Source organism: Ranitomeya imitator, chromosome 1 (assembly GCF_032444005.1).
Source record: "Ranitomeya imitator isolate aRanImi1 chromosome 1, aRanImi1.pri, whole genome shotgun sequence".
Lineage (NCBI taxonomy): Eukaryota > Metazoa > Chordata > Amphibia > Anura > Dendrobatidae > Ranitomeya > Ranitomeya imitator.
This window is the reverse complement of record NC_091282.1, coordinates 703,269,111-703,288,789: the sequence shown is the minus strand read 5'-3', so window position 1 is coordinate 703,288,789 and position 19,679 is coordinate 703,269,111. Positions and strand designations below refer to the sequence as shown.

The 19,679-nt window shown below is 45.8% G+C and overlaps 1 protein-coding gene across 1 annotated transcript in view; it reads left to right on the top strand.

The window, feature by feature from the left end:
* The window catches only part of FNTB (farnesyltransferase, CAAX box, subunit beta), a 92,801-nt gene that overhangs the window by 34,781 nt on the left and 38,341 nt on the right, over positions 1–19,679 (top strand). The window contains exons 3-4 of the mRNA XM_069731735.1: positions 7,610–7,682; positions 13,722–13,813. Coding sequence (XP_069587836.1) covers positions 7,610–7,682; positions 13,722–13,813 — 165 coding nt within the window. The remainder of the gene's footprint in view (positions 1–7,609; positions 7,683–13,721; positions 13,814–19,679) is intronic.

The window sequence follows — 19,679 nt, the reverse complement described above, 5'->3', positions numbered from 1 at the left end:
TTCTTTGTGCGGATTCCGCGGCGGTTTACACCTGCTCCATAATAGGAATCCACAGGTGGAATCCGCACAAAAACCGCATAAAATCCACAGTAAATCTGCAGGTAAAAACACAGTGCCTTTTATCTGCGGATTTCTCAAATCCACTGCAGAAAAATCCGCAGAGCTCAAAACTACGTGTGCACATACCTTGACAGCGTGTGAAACACCGGTGCGCAGGTTCTTATCAGCGGTAACACTACTGCCGGTAAGGCCGGGTTCACATTAGCGTTCCTGTGCGCAGCGTATGATCTGCATACATCGTCATGCGTACATATCTTTAACATTGTTTAAGGGGCTCCTGGGGAGCCGTGGGGGTCACTCTCTACTATGGGTATGCATGGAGATTTTACTACAGTTTCGCTTGGCTTGTAATAGGGATTTTTTCCCATATACTAAATAACATTTGATTTACCAAGCCATCAAATTCTGTATTATATGATGACGATCGTGACTGTGCCCCTGTGGGATATATTTGACCTCCCACTTCCCTAGTTTATCCCCAGTTTTCCTTTACCTCCTGTTTTTTTGGATTTTTATTACTATGTACTGTATTACTCACTTCCTCCTTCGGCCTCACTCAATGGTCTTCTACAGCGACTCACAAAGATGGTCACACACTGGACCTCATCTTCACCCGCCTCTGCTCCCTATCTAACCTCTCTAACTCACCTCTTCCTCTCTCTGACCACAACCTTCTCACATTCTCTTCCCTCTCCACTCCATGTCTACAATCCCCACCCCACAAACTTTCACACCCTCGCAGAAATCTTAAACATCTTGACCTACATTCATTCTCTGAATCCTTCCTCCCTCTCACAGATATAAGTTCCTTACACAATGCGGATGATGCTGCCGCTCTATATAACACCACAATAGCTGCAGCTTTGGAATCTGCTGCCCCACTTACACATACCAAAGCTCGCAAAATCAACAGACAGCCCTGGCACACCAGCCTGACCAAAGAACTGAGGCGAACTTCCAGGGCTGCTGAGCGCAGATGGAAAAGATCCCACTCCAACGAGCATTTCATCGCATTCAAACAGTCCCTCACTACTTTCAAAACCACACTCGCCACAGCTAAACAAACCTACTTCTAATCTCTCATATCCTCCCTGTCTCACAACCCTAAACAGTTATTCAACACCTTCAATTCTCTCCTCCGTCCCCCAGCACCTCCTCCCTCCCCACTCATCTCAGCTGAAGACTTTGCCTCATTTTTCAAGCAGAAGATTGATAACATCAGAGACCGTTTTGGTCAACAACCCCCAGAGCCCTTCCTCCCAACTTCCCAGCCCTCCACATCCAAAACCAACTTCTCCACCATTACAGAAGACCGACTCTACTCTCAAGATCACATCTCACCACCTGTGCACTTGACCCGATCCCATCCCACTTCATCCCAAACCTCACCACAGTCTTCATCCCAACCCTAACCCATCTCTTCAACCTATCACTAACAACTGGTGTTTTCCCCTCAAGCTTTAAACATGCCTCCATCACACCTATCCTCAAAAAGCCCTCTCTTGACCCATCCTCTGTATCTAGCTATCGCCCTATATCACTTCTCCCCTATGCCTCCAAGCTACTGGAACAACACGTCTACCTTGAACTGTCCTCCCATCTCTCTTCTTACTCCCTCTTTGACCGCTTACAATCTGGCTTCCGGTCACACCACTCCACTGAAACTGCCCTTACTAAGGTCACCAATGACCTCTTAACCGCCAAGAGCAAGCGACACTACTCTGTCCTCCTCCTCCTCCTCCTCCTGGACCTGTCGGCTGCCTTTGACACAGTGGACCATTTCCTATTACAGACCCTCTTATCCCTTGGCATCACAGACTTGGCCCTATCCTGGATCTCATCATACCTAACAGACCGGACATTCAGCGTCTCCCACTCACACACCACCTCCTCACCTCGCCCCCTATCTGTCGGAGTCCCACAAGGTTCAGTCCTAGGGCCCCTGCTCTTCTCCATTTACACCTTTGGCCTGGGACAGCTCATAGAATCTCATGGCTTTCAGTATCATCTCTATGCTGATGACACACAGATCTACATCTCTGGACCAGATATCACCTCCCTACTAACCAGAATCCCTCAATGTATGTCCACTATTTCATCCTTCTTCTCCGCTAGATTTCTCAGACTTAACATGGACAAAACAGAATTCATCATCTTTCCCCCATCTCACGCGACCCCCCCCAACGAACCTATCCATTACAGTAAATGGCTGCCCACTCTCCCCAGTCCCACAAGCTTGCTGCCCCGGGGTAATTCTTGACGCTGATCTCTCCTTCAAACCACATATCCAAGCCCTTTCCACTTCCTGCCGACTTCAACTCAAAAATATTTCACAAATCCGTTCATTCCTCAACCAAGTATCTGCAAAAACCCTAGTCCATGCCCTCATCATCTCTCGCCTTGACTACTGCAACCTCCTGCTCTGTGGCCTCCCCTCGAACACTCTTGCACCTCTCTAATCTATTCTAAACTCTGCTGCCCGACTAATCCACCTGTCCCCCCGCTATTCCCCGGCCTCTCCCCTCTGTCAATCCCTTCACTGGCTCCCCATTGCCCAGAGACTCCAGTACAAAACCCTAACCATGACATACTAAGCCATCCACAACCGGTCTCCTGGTACTTACCTGCACGCAACCTCCGATGCTCACAAGATCTCCTTCTCTATTCCCCTCTTTTCTCCTCTTCCCACAATCGCATACAAGATTTCTCTCGCGCATCACCCCTACTCTGGAACTCTCTACCACAACACATCAGACTCTCACCTACCATTAAACCTTCAAAAAGAGCCTGAAGACCCACCTCTTCCGACAAGCCTATAACCTGCAGTAACCACCGATTGACCAAACCGCTGCATGACCAGCTCTACCCTCGCCTACTGTATTCTCACCCTCCCTTGTAGATTGTGAGCCTTCGCGGGCAGGGTCTTCTCTCCTCCTGTACCAGTTATGACTTGTATTGTTTAAGATTATTGTACTTGTTTTTATTATGTACACCCCTCCTTACATGTAAAGCGCCATGGAATAAATGGCGCTATAACAATAAATAATAATAATAAATTGAATTTATTTGTACACATGATTTGTTTCAATAAAATATACTTTTTATCACGATTGGTGGGACATTGTGTATACTCCATTTCTTTGTACCGTATATACTCGAGTATAAGCCGACCCGAGTATAAGCCGACCCCCCTAATTTTGCCACAAAAAACTGGGAAAACTTATTGACTCGAGTATAAGCCTAGGGTGGAAATGCAGCATTTACCGGTGAATTTCAAAAATAAAAATAGATCATTATTTCCCCATAGCTGTGCCATATAGTGCTCTGCACCGTTCATATTTCCCCATAGGTGTGAACCATATAGTGCTCTGCACCGTTCATTGTGCCCCCTAGCTGTGCCATATACGGTGCTCTGCACCGTTCATTGTGCCCCATAGATGTGCCATATACGGTGCTCTGCACCGTTCACTGTGCCCCATAGCTGTGCCATATACGGTGCTCTGCACCGTTCACTGTGCCCCATACATAGCTGTGCTGTGCCATATACGGTGCTCTGCACCGTTCACTGTGCCCCATAGCTGTGCTGTGCCATATACGGTGCTCTGCACCGTTCACTGTGCCCCATAGCTGTGCTGTGCCATATACGGTGCTCTGCACCGTTCACTGTGCCCCATAGCTGTGCTGTGCCATATACGGTGCTCTGCACCGTTCACTGTGCCCCATAGCTGTGCTGTGCCATATACGGTGCTCTGCACCGTTCACTGTGCCCCATAGATGTTCCACATAAATTTGTGCCGCCGCTGCCGCAATAAAGAAAAAAAAACACATACTCACCTCCCTTGATTGCAGCTCCCGGCGTCTCGTTCCGGCGCCTCCATCTTCCCGGCGTCTCTGCTCTGACTGATCAGGCAGAGGGCGCCGCGCACACTGTATGCGTCATCGCGCCCTCTGCCTGAACAGTCAGAGAGCAGAGACGCCGGGAAGATGGAGGCGCCGGCCGGGAAGATGGATCGGCGCCCGGCGGCTGGAACGAGGACAGGTGAATATAACATACTCACCTAGTCCTGGCGATCCTCGCGCTGTCCCCTCCTGTCTTCGGTGCCGCAGCTTCTTTCTCTATCAGCGGTCACCGGCACCGCTGATTAGAGAAATGAATAAGCGGCTCCGCCCCTATGGGAGGTGGAGCCGCTTATTCATTTCTGTAATGAGCGGTCCCACGTGACCGCTGAAGAGGGGAAGAAACTGCAGCGCCGAAGCCCGTGGGACGGCAGGGACAGCGCGAGGATCGCTGGGACTAGGTAAGTATACCCCAGCGCCCTCAGCCCCTCACCTGCCGACCCTGCCACTACCGTGACTCGAGTATAAGCCGAGGGGGGCACTTTCAGCCCAAAAATTTGGGCTGAAAATCTCGGCTTATACTCGAGTATATACGGTATATACTATTTCTGGGACAACAGTGACAGCAGGTGCCGCTGATGGGAGACAGTCTCATCACCCGGCGCCTGTGATGAGTTAAAAAAAACAAAATAAATTACATATAAAAATATTATACTCTCCTAATACCAAATCCGCCGATGCCCTTGTCTCCTAGAAAAAAAGTAAAAAAAAAAAAAAAAAACACCATATACTCACCAGTCCGTGTAATCTCGGGTGTCCACGACGATCTCTCATATAGAACAATCACATTGGGAGATGTGATTGCTCTACCCGGCCACCAGCGATATTCATTTACAATGTTCACTAAATGCTAAAACTGCTCTGCCATTATGATCCTCCAGGTTATTACAAGTTCATAGACACCAAACATGTCTAGGCTGTTTTATTTAACATATATACTTGAGTATAAGCCGAGATTTTCAGCCCACTTTTTTGGGCTGAAAGTCCCCCTCTCGGCTTATACTCGAGTCATACCCAGGGGTCGGCAGGGGAGGGGTAGTAGGGGGCTGTCTAATTATACTCACCTACTCCTGGCGCGGTCCCTGCAGGTCCCTGGCTTCCCCGGCGCCGGCAGCTTCTTCCTGTACTGAGTGGTCACATGGTACCACTCATTACAGTCATGAATATGCGGCCCCACCTCCACAGAGGTGGAGCCGCATATTCATGACTGTAATGAGTGGTAACGGTGACCGCTCAGTACAGGATGAAGCTGCGGCGTCGGGGAAGCAGGGACTGCACAGCGCCAGGAGCAGGTGAGTATAACGGGGAGGGGGAGCGCTGCGCTGCGCGATATTCACCTGCTCTCCATTCCGGGCGCCACTCTGTCTTCAGCAGTGACGCTCAGGTCAGAGGGCGCGGTGACGTGGTTATTCCGCGCCCTCTGCCTCAACGTCAGTGCAGAAGACGCTGAAGATGGAGTGGCGCCGAAACAAGGAGCAGGTGACTATTGAAAGTGTCGGGGGCCTGAGCGATGGAGAGGTATGTGATTTTTATTTTTATTTTTTTATCGCAGCAACAGCAAATGGGGCAAGTGTCTGTATGGAGCATCTATGGGGCCATAACGTTTGTGCAGCACTATATGGGGCCATAACGTTTGTGCAGCACTGTATGGGGCAAGTGTTTGAATGGAGCATCTATGGGGCCATAACGTTTGTGCAGCACTATATTGGGCCATAACGTTTGTGCAGCACTATATGGGGCAAGTGTCTGTATGGGGCAAGTGTCTGTATGGGGCAAGTGTCTGTATGGGGCATCTTATAGGGCCATAATCAAGGTTTGTGCAGCACTATATGGGGCAAATATCTTTATGGAGCATCTTATGGGGCCATAATCCGCATTTGTGCAGCATTATATTGGGCAGATGTGTCTATGGAGCATCTTATGGGGCTATTATTAACCTTTATGCAGGATTATATGGGGCATATTTTAATATGGAGCATCTTATGGGGCCATCGTAAACTTTATGGAGCATTATATGGGGCTCCTGATTCAATATGGATATTCAAAAACACTTAACCTACTGATGTCTCAATTAATTTTACTTTTATTGGTATCTATTTTTACTTTTGACATTTACCGGTAGCTGCTGCATTTCCCACCCTAGGCTTATACTCGAGTCATTAAGTTTTCCCAGATTTTAGATTACTACATTAAATACACAGGATTCGGCTGTCGCTGATTGTTCGCGGCCAGCCACGTAGTATATTGCACAGCCACGTAGTATATTGCACAGCCACGTAGTATATTGCACAGCCACGGAGTATATAGCACAGCCCACAGAGTATATAGCACAGCCCACGGAGTGTATAACAGCCCACGTAGCATGTAACACAGCTCACGTAGTATATAGCACAGGCCACGTAGTGTATAGCAAAGGCCACAAAGTATATTGCACAGCCCACGTAGTGACGTCACCGCTGTGCTCTGCTTTACGGCCGGCCGGCGCTGACACAGTCAGTGCAGGAAGCTGACGCCGGGGGACGTGACAGACACCGGAATGTGAGTATGTACTGTTTGTTTTTTTTAACTTTTACAATGGTAACCAGGGTAAAAATCGGGTTACTAAGTGCGGCCCTGCGCTTAGTATTCCGATATTTACCCTGGTTACCAGTGAACACATCGCTGGATCGGCGTCACACACGCCGATCCAGCGATGACAGCGGGGTGATCAGCGACCAAAAAAAGGTCCTGATCATTCCCAGCGACCAACGATCTCCCAGCAGGGGCCTGATCGTTGGTCACTGTCACGCATAACGATTTCGTTAACGATATTGTTGTTACTTCACAAAAAGCAACGATATCGTTAACGAAATCGTTGTGTGAAGGTACCTTAAGCCTAGAGCTAGGTGTCAATGACAGCTGCTGACACCAAGCCCTAATCCCATTACCCTGATGCTACTGCATCAGTATGAAAAAGGTGGTGTTGAGCCAAGAAATTACATCACAAAACTTTTTTTTGTTTTTTAAATATCTTTATTCAGCTCAAAAAAGCAATCATTGCTGTACAAAAACACACTTTTTTCGCTGCAGTATTTTTCCTGCCAAGAGATGCAGAAACCTTGCAGAAATTCAAGCAAATACACAACGTGCGCACATAGCTTTGTAATATATTATATTTCAAAAAACTGACCGTCACATCCAAACATAGACTAAGTGTGAACAGGTGCTGAACCTAGAGTAACCAACTCGTATATAGTCAAGTAAATAAGGCAGCACACTGCAGCGCTAAAACATGCAAACGTGAAACATGAAAATTGAACTGCATTACTGCACTAGAAATATGAAAAATTAGAGCGTTTAGCGCATAAAAATGGCCAATTTTATGTGTACCTGGTAGCCACTTTACGGCATCTCTCTTATACCAGGTCCTACACTTGCCTTTCCTCGCTGAGAATAAACGTCTCCATCTGAATGGGTACCTGTGAAACCTCTTCTTAGACTAAAATTCTTATATCGGCATATCTTAGTTACATGAACACTTAGTGGTGAATTGGTCGCAACTTTGCAGCTAAACAAATTTATCGATAACTTTTTAGATTCCAACAGTGTGGCTATTCACTGTGTCCCGTGTCTGTGCCCATTTCTGTTATCTTCCTTCTTTTTTTCTTTTTAGAATTGTCCTAGAGAGAGAGCTCCATTCACATTACCTGCGAAAAGGCTTACAGCAGCTATCGGAATCATATGAGGTACGGACAACCTAATAAAGGTAACCTCCAATGTAGCCTGCCTTCTCGTCTGTTCGACAGCTGCAACACATGCAGGGTTTGCCTGTCAAACCAAAATCGTCTTCCTGTTTCCAGACAGCTCTTTGGGGTGAGTGCAAAATGGAAGACTGGCTGGGATCAAGTGTCTAAGGAGTAGTTAATTGCACTATATCTGGCCATTACATCATTTGTATCCTGCATTTTCATCAGTTTATCCCTCATGCATGGTCTATGTTTAATTTGCAATCCACTTGGTGCCAGGGAGTATTAGACTAGCTAATATGATGTCTGCCATTCACCTAGAGGGATTCCTGCTCTAAATTCATTTTTTAGCCACATGCAACAATAACGTGAGGATGTTATACATCAGAGCTCAGTTATCTTATGTAAATTTGCTCTGGGCTGAAGTAAAAGACAATTTAGAAAGTTCACCATGATCTTTCTGTGTCTTCCTCTGCCTGCTTCCTCTCCCTGCTCCTCACTCCTTTTACCCCTCCTTCTCTCCATAGAGTGTAATACCCTGTGTTACATGACACCACAAGGGGCGTGATTTTCAGTTTGTCTGAGCAAGATGGACTTGAGCTGTTTTTTTCAGAGTGCATAACAAATTCAGGTGGATGGGGGAAGGGGAAGAAGAGGCTGATGAGAGGAGAGATACCGTATATACTCGAGTATAAGCCGACCCGAGTATAAGCTGACCCCCCTAATTTTGCCACAAAAAACTGGGAAAACTTATTGACTCGAGTATAAGCTTAGGGTGGAAATGCAGCAGCTACCGGTGAATGTCAAAAATAAAAATAGATCATTATTTCCCCATAGCTGTGCCATATAGTGCTCTGCACCGTTCATTATTGCCCCATAGCTGTGCCCCATATAGTGCTCTGCACCGTTCATAGTTCCCTATAGCTGTGCCATATGGTGCTCTGCACCGTTCATAGTTCCCTATAGCTGTGCCTCATATAGTGCTCTGCACCGTTCATAGTTCCCCATAGAAATCTGTGCCATTGCCGCTGCTGCTGCAGTAAAAAAAAAAAAAAGCCATACTCACCTCTTGATTGCAGCTCCCGGCGTCCGGTCCCGGCGTCTCCCCGCTCTGACTGATCAGGCAGAGGGCGCCGCCCACACTATATGCGTCATCACGCCCTCTGACCTGCACAGTCAGAGCGCAGAGACGCCGGGAAGATGGAGCGACGCCCGGCGGCTGGAACGCGGACAGGTGAATATTACATACTTACATGGTCCCGGCGTCCGGCTCCTTCCCCCGCACAGCTGTCTTCGGTGCCGCAGCTTCTTCCTCTATCAGCGGTCACCGTTACCGCTGATTAGAGAAATGAATAGGCGGCTCCACCCCTATGGGAGGTGGAGCCGCTTATTCATTTCTCTAATGAGCGGTCCCACGTGACCGCTGAAGAGGGTGAAGAAGCTGCAGCACAGAAGACCGTGGGACGGCAGGGAGCGCCAGGATCGCTGGGACTAGGTAAGTATGCCTCAGCGCCCTCTCCCCCTCACCCGCCGACCCTGCCACCCACCTTGACTCGAGTATAAGCCGAGAGGGGCACTTTCAGCCCAAAAATTTGGGCTGAAAATCTCGGCTTATACTCGAGTATATGCGGTAAGTTAATTTCTTGATCTTATAAAGTTTATTTTATTTTTCTGTACTATTGATTTATAGAAAGTTTGGTGACAGTACAGTTGCATTTTAATCTCTCCTTTTATAGAAGCCTCTCAACCAGCCAAAAAGTCTTCTACTTTGCACTTATGCTTAACATGAACCCCAAAACTGCTGTCTGCAAATGGATGTTCTTTCTTTTTGGAGAAGATTTTGGTTTGGCTTTATACCCTAAGTGATTTGGAAATATTTTTAAATGGTTAATATAGACTTCAAGAATTGCTACCATCCAATAGGCACTAGAGGCCCTGTTTTTGTCTGTCAGGAGGCTAACTCCCAGTGAGCTTTGCATGGACCATAAATCTCTGTGCCAGCTTGATGGTCTCCTGACGGGAATCTGTAAGCAGGTTTTTGCTATGTAATCTGAGGATGGCATGATGTAGGGATTAAAACGCTGAACTCAACGATGTGTCACGTCAGTTTGTGTGGTGTTTTACTTACTAAAGCATTAATCATCTAGTGATTATTTTTTTTAAACCGTCTTTATTGATCAATAAACAGAGAGTACCTAGAGATTATTATTGCTCAGACTAGTCGCACATGAACCCTAGTCCGACTTTGCACCTTCTGTGATTATGTTGCAATAATTTATGCCCAAAATGCATCTGTTTGCTAATGCGGAGGAACCTCTCTTATGGTTATCTGGGTTCCGTTATGTGTCACTCTTTAGAACTGAAGAAAAGTTCTGCATACTGCACTTATTCTTATGTTTTAAAAACGGAAACCAGAAGGAGACCATAATAATCAGTGGACCCCCCCCTCCTTTTTATTTTGTATCAGTTAAATTCATGCCCAAACCGGGCTCTTTTTACTAACTCTCTGATCCTTTAACCCCTCTCTGACCTTAGACGTACCATCCCGTCGAGGTGCCCTGGGCCTATCTGACCCTCGACGGGATAGTACGTCATAGCGATCGGCCGCGCTTACAGGGGGAGCGCGGCCGGGTGTCACTGCCTATCGCAGCTGACATCCGGCACAATGTGCCAGGAGCGGACTGCTCCCGCCACATTAACCCCCGGCACACCGCGATCAAACATGATCGCGGTGTGCCGGCGGTATAGGGAAGCGTCGCGCAGGGAGGGGGCTTTTTTAAAAAAATTTTTTCCAAATGTGTAGGAAAAAAAAACAAAACCTAAATAATGAAAAAGAAAATAATTAAAAAAGAAATATATATATATATATATATATATATATATATATATATATATATTTCCCATAAATACATTTCTTTATCTAAATAAAAAAAACAAACAATAAAAGTACACATATTTAGTATCGCCGCGTCCGTAACGACCCCACCTATAAAACTATATCACTAGTTAACCCCTTCAGTGACCACCGTAAAAAAAAAGAGGCACAACGCTTTATTCTCATACCACCAAACAAAAAGTGAAATAACACGCGATCAAAAAGACGGATATAAATAACCATGGTACCGCTGAAAACGTCATCTTGTCCCGCAAAAAACGAGCCGCCACACAGCATCATCAGCGAAAAAATAAAAAAGTTATAGTCCTCAGAATACAGCGATGTAAAAACAATTATTTTTTATACAAAATAGTTTTTATCGTATAAAAGCGCCAAAACATAAAAAATGATATAAATGAGGTATCGCTGTAATTGTACTGACCCGAAGAATAAAACTGCTTTATCAATTTTACCAAACGCGCAACGGTATAAACGCCCCACCAAAAGAAATTCATGAATAGCTGGTTTTTGGTCATTCTGCCTCACAAAAATCGGAATAAAAAGCGATCAAAAAGTGTCACGTGCCCGAAAATGATACCAATAAAAACGTCAACTCGCCCCGCAAAAAACAAGACCTCACATGACTCTGTGGACTCAAATATGGAAAAATTATAGCGCTCAAAACGTGGTAATGCAAAAAAATATTTTTTGCAATAAAAAGCGTCTTTCAGTGTGTGACGGCTGCCAATCATAAAAATCTGCTAAAAAACCCGCTATAAAAGTAAATCAAACCCCCCTTCATCACCCCCTTTGTTAGGGAAAAATAAAAAAAAATGTATTTATTTCCATTTTCCCGTTAGGGTTAGGGTTTGGATTACATTTACGGTTGGGAATAGGGTTGGGGTGTGTCTGGGTTAGGGGTGTGGTTAGGGTTACCGTTGGGATTAGGGTTAGGGGTGTGTTTGGATTAGGGTTTCAGTTATAATTAGGGGGTTTCCACTGTTTAGGCACATCAGGGGCTCTCCAAACGCGACATGGCGTCCGATCTCAATTCCAGCCAATTCTGCGTTGAAAAAGTGAAACAGTGCTCCTTCCCTTCCGAGCTCTCCCGTGTGCCCAAACAGGGGTTTACCCCAACATATGGGGTATCGGCGTACTCAGGACAAATTGTACAACAACTTTTGGGGTCCAATTTCTCCTGTTACCCTTGGAAAAATACAAACCTGGGGGCTAAAATATAATTTTTGTGGGAAAAAATTTTGGTTTTATTTTCACGGCTCTGCGTTATAAACTGTAGTGAAACACTTGGGGGTTCAAAGCTCTCAAAACACATCCAGATAAGTTCCTTAGGGGGTCTACTTTCCAAAATGGTGTCACTTGTGGGGGGTTTCAATGTTTAGGCACATCAGTGGCTCTCCAAACGCAACATGGCGTCCCGTCTCAATTCCTGTCAATTTTGCATTGAAAAGTCAAACGGCGCTCCTTCCCTTCCGAGCTCTCCCATGCGCCCAAACAGTGGTTAACCGCCACATATGGGGTATCAGCGTACTCAGGACAAATTGTACAACAACTTTTGGGGTCCATTTTCTCCTGTAACCCTTGGTAAAATAAAACAAATTGGAGCTGAAGTAAATTTTGTGTGTAAAAAAGTTAAATGTTCATTTTTATTTAAACATTCCAAAAATTCCTATTAAACACCTGAAGGGTTAATAAACTTCTTGAATGTGGTTTTGAGCACCTTGAGGGGTGCAGTTTTTAGAATGGTGTCACACTTGGGTATTTTCTATCATATAGACCCCTCAAAATGACTTCAAATGTGATGTGGTCCCTAAAAAAAAAATGGTGTTGTAAAAATGAGAAATTGCTGGTCAACATTTAACCCTTATAACTCCCTAACAAAAAAAATTTTGGTTCCAAAATTTTGCTGATGTAAAGTAGACATGTGGGAAATGTTACTTAAAGGGAACCTGTCACCCCGTTTTTTGAGATTGAGTTATAAATACTGTTAAATAGGGCCTGCGCTGTGTGTTCCTATAGTGTATGTAGTGTACCCCAATTCCCCATGTATGCCGAGAAATAACTTACCAAAGTCGCCGTTTTCGCCTGTCAATCAGGCTGGTCAGGTCGGGAGGGCGTGGTGACATCGGTGGTTCTTCCTCAGCTTTACGTTGGTGGCGTAGTGGTGAACAAGCAGCGCGCGATCTGCGCTGTAATCCCTTGCATCGGTGGGGGCGGCCATCTTCCTGGGGCCGCGCGTGCGCAGATCGAGTGCTCTGCTGCACGGGGCTTCAGGAAAATGGCCGCGGGATGCCGCGCGTGCACATTAGAGATCGCGGCGGCCATTTTCCCAAAGCCGAGATGCAAACTCGGCTTTGGGAAAATGGCCGCCGCGATCTCTAATGCGCACGCGCGGCATCCCGCGGCCATTTTCCTGAAGCCCCGTGCAGCAGAGCACTCGATCTGCGCACGCGCGGCCCCAGGAAGATGGCCGCCCCCACCGATGCAAGGGATTACAGCGCAGATCGCGCGCTGCTTGTTCACCACTACGCCACCAACGTAAAGCTGAGGAAGAACCAGCGATGTCACCACGCCCTCCCGACCTGACCAGCCTGATTGACAGGCGAAAACGGCGACTTTGGTAAGTTATTTCTCAGCATACATAGGGAATCGGGGTACACTACATACACTATAGGAACACACAGCGCAGGCCCTATTTAACAGTATTTATAGCTCAATCTCAAAAAACGGGGGTGACAGGTTCCCTTTAAGTATTTTGTGTGACATATCTCTGTGATTTAATTGCATAAAAATTCAAAGTTGGAAAATTGCCAAATTTCCATTTTTTCCACAAATAAACACAGGTAATATCAAAGAAATTTTACCACTATCATGAAGTACAATATGTCACGAGAAAACAATGTCAGAATCACCGGGATCCGTTGAAGCGTTCCAGAGTTATAACCTCATAAAGGGACTGTGGTCAGAATTGTAATAATTGGCCCGGTCATTAACGTGCAAACCACCCTTGGGGGTAAAGGGGTTAATGGAAAATGGATGTGTGACCAGAGCCTTACACGTAAATAATGTGTCACTTATTTATATGATTAAGCCCAGCTAATCTACATCACTTTTTTTTTTTTTTTTTTTTAATCCTCTTATTGTAGTGCCTAGATGCCAGCCGGCCCTGGCTGTGTTATTGGATTGTGCATAGTCTAACCTTATTAGATGAACCCATCCCTGAATCTGTAGCATCAAGGTGAGCGTTGGTTTTATTATCTTCCTAAATACAGGATCTGATCATTTTCTCTGGTTTTAGGGTCCTCTAGTTACGTTAAGTGTTCGACATTTTTGTTACAGAAGTGTATGATTCCTCTGACTGGAACTTGAAGATTGAAGCCAATTTTCAGCCTCCGAAAAAATTTTGTTAAAGTGTAGTCCATGATTCGGGCTCAAATCTACAGTTACCTTATGTGATTGACAACTTTTGAATCCTCACAGTACGTGTTGTCAGGATTCTCTGCGAGCGGAAGTACGCATGACCGCGAGTATGTGATCTGACTAGATGTGTCACTTGTATTAAGCGATGCTGCACACGTCTTTTCGGCATGTAGCCGTTGGTATGCAAATCGTAAACTTGCGGTCACTTATCAACCTGCTCTCTCCTGGTACCAGAGAATTCTGAGGACTCACAAGTCTGCAGTCACATAGTAACGGCAGACTTGAACCCCAAGCCTGGACAACCCATTTGACAAATCTGCGACATGTGAATATACTCTTTTAGAGATAACGTTTCATTGACATTTCATACTGGTTGTCTTTGGATACAGTCAGCAAGTTTGTTTGTTACAGAAGCACAGCCATCAAAGTTTTTATCTTTTTAGTATGTTGCAGTCATCCTGTAGCACTGTCTACTTACAATTGCTCATTTTGCTTTTCTGTCCAGCAAATTCTTCCATTCTCTAGTGTATGTAGAAACAGTTAGTCTCTTGTTCCTGAAAAATTGACCACCTGTTTTTACATAGAGCTTAGAAGGATTCAGCTAGTCAGTTGTTTATCACGTGCTGTCATAGCGCTAATGGAAAAGAGAAGAATTAGCTGGGTGGAAAGGTAAAATGAGCAATTGTAAGTACACAGTGCTATATAATATGATGATTGCAATTTATTAAGAGGATAAAAATTTGGATAGGAGTGCTGCTTTAAATCCGTAACCTCTTACCCGGGCTTCTAAATACAGTGCAATAGTTTTTTGTACTTCAGATTAGTATATAGTGCTGGGTGGAAAGACTCCACTGTGCACCTCTCAGCTGTGAAAACTGGCAAATTGTGAATGCATCTGAGGATTATAATACAGACTGTCATGTTATATCTGTGTATAAGTAGTTGAGACACTTTGTCAATACATCACATTACTTAAATCTTTAAACTGTTGAAAAGTAACTAAACCTTTTTTAAATTGAGTTATTGATCAGTCTTTGAAGCAAGATATGATAATGGAGTGTATCATAAAGATTTAAAACTTTTGCATTTTTTTCCCCAAGAAAGTGCTGTTTCAACTGCCTTTTCTTTATCGCCTCTCATTGGGGGACACAGGAACCATGGGTGTATGCTGCTGCCACTAGGAGGCTGACACTATGCAAATAAAAAAGTTAGCTTCTCCTCTGCAGTGTACACCCCACCAACTGGCATTAAACTCTTCAGTTTAGCTTAGTGTCAGTAGGAGGTGGACATGGGTCTTTCATTAGACCCTTTTCCAGGACGTCCCCCTGACAGCACATTAGTACATTGGAGGACGTCCTCCTCCTCCTTGCAGGGACAGGAAACACAACACGAGAGGTTAAAAGGTCCCACTCCACCCCCTTTTCCTCAGTGTTTTTCCTGTCCCTGCATGGAGGGACACACGAGAGAAGGAGCGCTATACTAGCGTGAAGACTCACCAGTCCGGAGGCTCGGGGGATCGTGCGGCTAACGCCAATATCCTTCCCCCGCTCCACTAAGCCCCAGGCAGAAACTTCCCGGTGGGGAGTCCCTCTGCCATAAAGACCAGTAGAGCGGATGAGCTCCTGGGTCGAACCGCTTCCTCCCGGTGGGGGGCTCTCGGTTCGGGCGCCAGGAGAAGAGGCGCCGCTAGAGGATCCAGCAGCGTGCGTTCCACTGTGTGGAACGCGGAAGTAGGACTAATAAGACAGGCGCGATACTTCCGGTGTCAGGCGCAGGTAAGGTGACGTCACATCCGGGGTTGGGGCCATCTCGGCGTGCGTTCCACCTGGTGGAACGCGGAAATGAGCAGGCTTAAGAGCGCAAAGAGGGGCTCTCGCAGATGTTTCCAGTGCTTCCTCTAGTGGTAAGAAGCGCTAGAGGGCATCCCTGGAGAAATTGGCTACAGGACACAGTAAGGTCCGTACGACCAGATTGCTGCAGACATGCCGGAGTCTAAGGGTGAGTGCAGCAGTCGCTGCTATATCCCTTTTTTACATCTGTTACCATAAGGATCACTTACTTATAGTGGCATTTCTCCACAGAAGATATGGAGAACAGGAATGAGGAAATGGGGGTAAGTGCGCAATGCGCAGAGTACTCAAATATACGCCTGCACATACTGAGCCATTCTTGTCCTTATTATTACATTTAGGATAAAGAGGCCAGTCAAGCTCCCCTCCCTCAGTCTAAAAAGTCTGGCAAGGTATTGACTAAATCTAAGAGGTGCTCTCTTTGTAACACAAAACTGTCAGAAACATACAAGAAGGATCTGTGCAGCTCTTGTATTAAGAAAATTGTCAGAGAAGAACAACCATCAATGTTGTCCGAAATGAGGAATATAATCCGGGAGGAGGTCCAGAATTCCTTAGCTTCAATGTCACAACGGGAAGTGTACAGTCCGGGCCCGGCTTGTAAAAGACCAAGGAAAGATCCAGAACAGGAGGTTCAGGATGGTTCGTCGGAGGCGGAATCAGAATATAGAGGTTCTGATCAAGAAGAAGGAGAACTGCCAGTAGAAGAACAAGAAGGGAAAAGGTACTACTTTCCAGTCGAAGAAACAGAAGAACTGGTCCAGGCGGTCAGACGTACTATGCAGGTGAAAGAAGACCCCCAGCCGAGGTCTAGACAAGATCAGATGTTCGGAGGGCTCACATATCAGGAACGGACGGTGTTCCCGGTGAGTGAACACATACGTAAGATGATCTCACAAGAATGGAAAGATGCGGAGCGAAGATTGGTGATGTCCAGAGAGTTTAAAAACCGTCTTCCGTTTGATTCAGAAGAGATCAAGACATGGGAAGAGATTCCGAAGGTAGATGTCCCTTTAGCCAAGGTGGCAAAGAAAACATCCATACCTTTCGAAGATTCATCTAGTCTTAAGGATGCAATGGATCGCAAGGCGGATATCCTTTTACGTCGAGCCTGGGAGACTTCAGCAGCTTTAATAAAAACTAACATCGCAGCTACTTCTGTAGCGAGATCCATGTTCCTGTGGATGGAACAGCTGGAAGAACATTTAATTAATAAGACTTCACGGGCGGATATAATTGCTTCTCTGCCTATCATTAAGTCAGCCACGGCCTTTATGGCAGATACATCAGCTGAATCTGTGAGATTTGCGGCTAGAAATAGCTCCTTGTCCAATGCAACACGAAGGGCTATTTGGCTTAGATCTTGGTCGGGGGATAATGCATCCAAAAATAAATTATGCGCCATTCCATTTTCAGGTTCCAGAATATTTGGTCAGGCTTTAGATGACATCCTAGAGTCAGCAGCTGATAGTAAAAGAGGGTTTCCCGAGGATAAACCCAAGAAGTTTCAGCCCTTTCGGAGGAGGCCTCTCCCCCCTCCCCCACCCCCCCGCAGATTTCCAGAGTATAGAGAACAATGGAGATCAGGTAGAGGATCCTTTAGGAGTTCCTACGCTCAGAATAGAAGGGGTAGGAATTCCTTGTTCGGTTCTGGCTATAGACCAAGGAAACAATGACGCCATAGGAATAGGCGGGAGATTAAGTTTCTTCCTCAAACAATGGAGTCAGATCTCAGACAACGATTATGTCCTCAAGATAATCTCAGAAGGTTACAGAATAGAGTTAATATCCCGCGTACCTCAAAGGTGTATCTTACCAACAATGTTAGCCAAAGATTCCCCTATGTTTCTAGACCTACAAAAACTGTTCGACTCCGGGGTTATAGTTCGGGTTCCTACTCCAGAAATAGGTGCAGGTCACTATTCCTCTCTTTTTTCTATTCCAAAACAGTCAGGGGAATCCCGTACAATAATAAATTTAAAACCTCTGAACGTTTTCGTCAAATACAAACGGTTCAGAATGGAGTCGATCAGGTCCATCATTCATCTTATAAACAAAGATTCGGTAATGTGCACTCTCGATCTGAAGAGTGCGTATTATCAGGTCCCGATACATCTCTCTTCTCAGGAGCTTCTGAGATTCTCGGTAAGTCTCTCGGACATGACCTGCCACTTCCAATTTCAATGCCTCCCTTTCGGTCTAGCATCCGCCCCAAGAATTTTCACCAAATTGGTAGCAGAGGTGGTGGCTTTCTTAAGAAACCAAGGAATAACAATAATTCCATACTTGGACGATTTTCTGGTTGTGGCACGATCAAGGGCCATTCTGCTACAACACAGAGATCGGGTCATAGCAGTATTAGAGGAAATAGGATGGGTGGTCAACAGGAAAAAGTCACATTTAAAGCCAGAATCCCAGAAGATATTTCTAGGAGTACTCTTGGATTCTACAACCAGGCAGTCCTTCTTACCAAGGGACAAACGAACCTCATTAAAAAAGATGATCTTAGAATTCCAAAGAAGTCCAGTGACGATAAGAGCAGCTATGAAAGTCTTGGGGAAGATGACAGCATGCATTCCGTGTGTCAGATGGGCTCAGGCTCACTCAAGGCCTTTACAAGAACAGATACTCATGGTATGGGATCGACGTCGTTCCACATTAGACAAGAGGCTAGAGCTATCAATAAAGACAAGAAGATCACTACGATGGTGGATCCAGGACTACAATCTAAAAAAGGGCATCCCTTGGATATCAACCCCTTGTGTGATAATCACCACAGATGCAAGTCAGTGGGGATGGGGAGCGCACCTGGAAGGAAAATTCTTTCAGGACAAGTGGCCCGAGGAGATCAGTCAGATGTCGTCAAATTACAGAGAATTATACGCAGTCTGGGAAGCTCTCAGAAGAAACCGTTCATGCCTAAAGGACAAACATGTAAAAATCCTATCCGACAATGTAACAGCGGTATCCTTTTTGAGGCATCAAGGAGGTTCCAAACACAAAGCGCTTCAAGGTCTAGCGCAGAGAATATTTGCCTGGGCAGAAGACGTTGTCTTATCTATAACAGCAGTGCATCTAGAAGGGTCACAGAACATACTAGCCGACTATCTAAGCAGAAAGAAAGTTTCTCCAACCGAATGGGAACTAAGTCAAGAAATGTTCCAAATTCTTTGCCACCGTTGGGGAACGCCCAGGATAGATTTATTCGCCACAAGGAAAAATTCAAAGGTTCCCAGATTTTATTCCCTCAACCCTCTAGACATGCCGGAAGCAGTCGACACCTTAAGTCAAGCATGGAGCGAACCTCTGTCTTACGCATTTCCACCAATAGCACTTATTCCAATAGTGCTCAGGAAGATTCAGGAAGACCAGGCAACAGTGCTGACAATTGTACCATTCTGGCCAAAGAGAAGTTGGTTCCCATTGTTGGGGGCCATGGCAACGGGAGACCCTATCATGCTCCCGTTATGGAAGGATATAATTCATCAAGGGCCTGTTTTACACCAAAACCCGGAGAGACTGCATCTATCAGCATGGATCCTGAGAGGGACATCTTGAAATCCAGAGGTCTTTCAGATGAAGTAATTACAACCATCCAGGCTAGTAGGAAGCCTGTCACCTCAGCCATCTACCACAAAATCTGGAAAAAATTTTGTATGGGAAGTGGCGGGTCAGCTGTGATTCCGGGGGTCTTGGATGTTCCTAGAGTTTTAAAATTCTTACAGGCAGGCTTTGACTTGGGGCTCAGGCCAGGTACAATTAAAGTCCAGATCTCGGCCCTTAGTACTTTTCTGGATTATCCATTAGCTTCCCACCCCTGGATAATCAGATTTG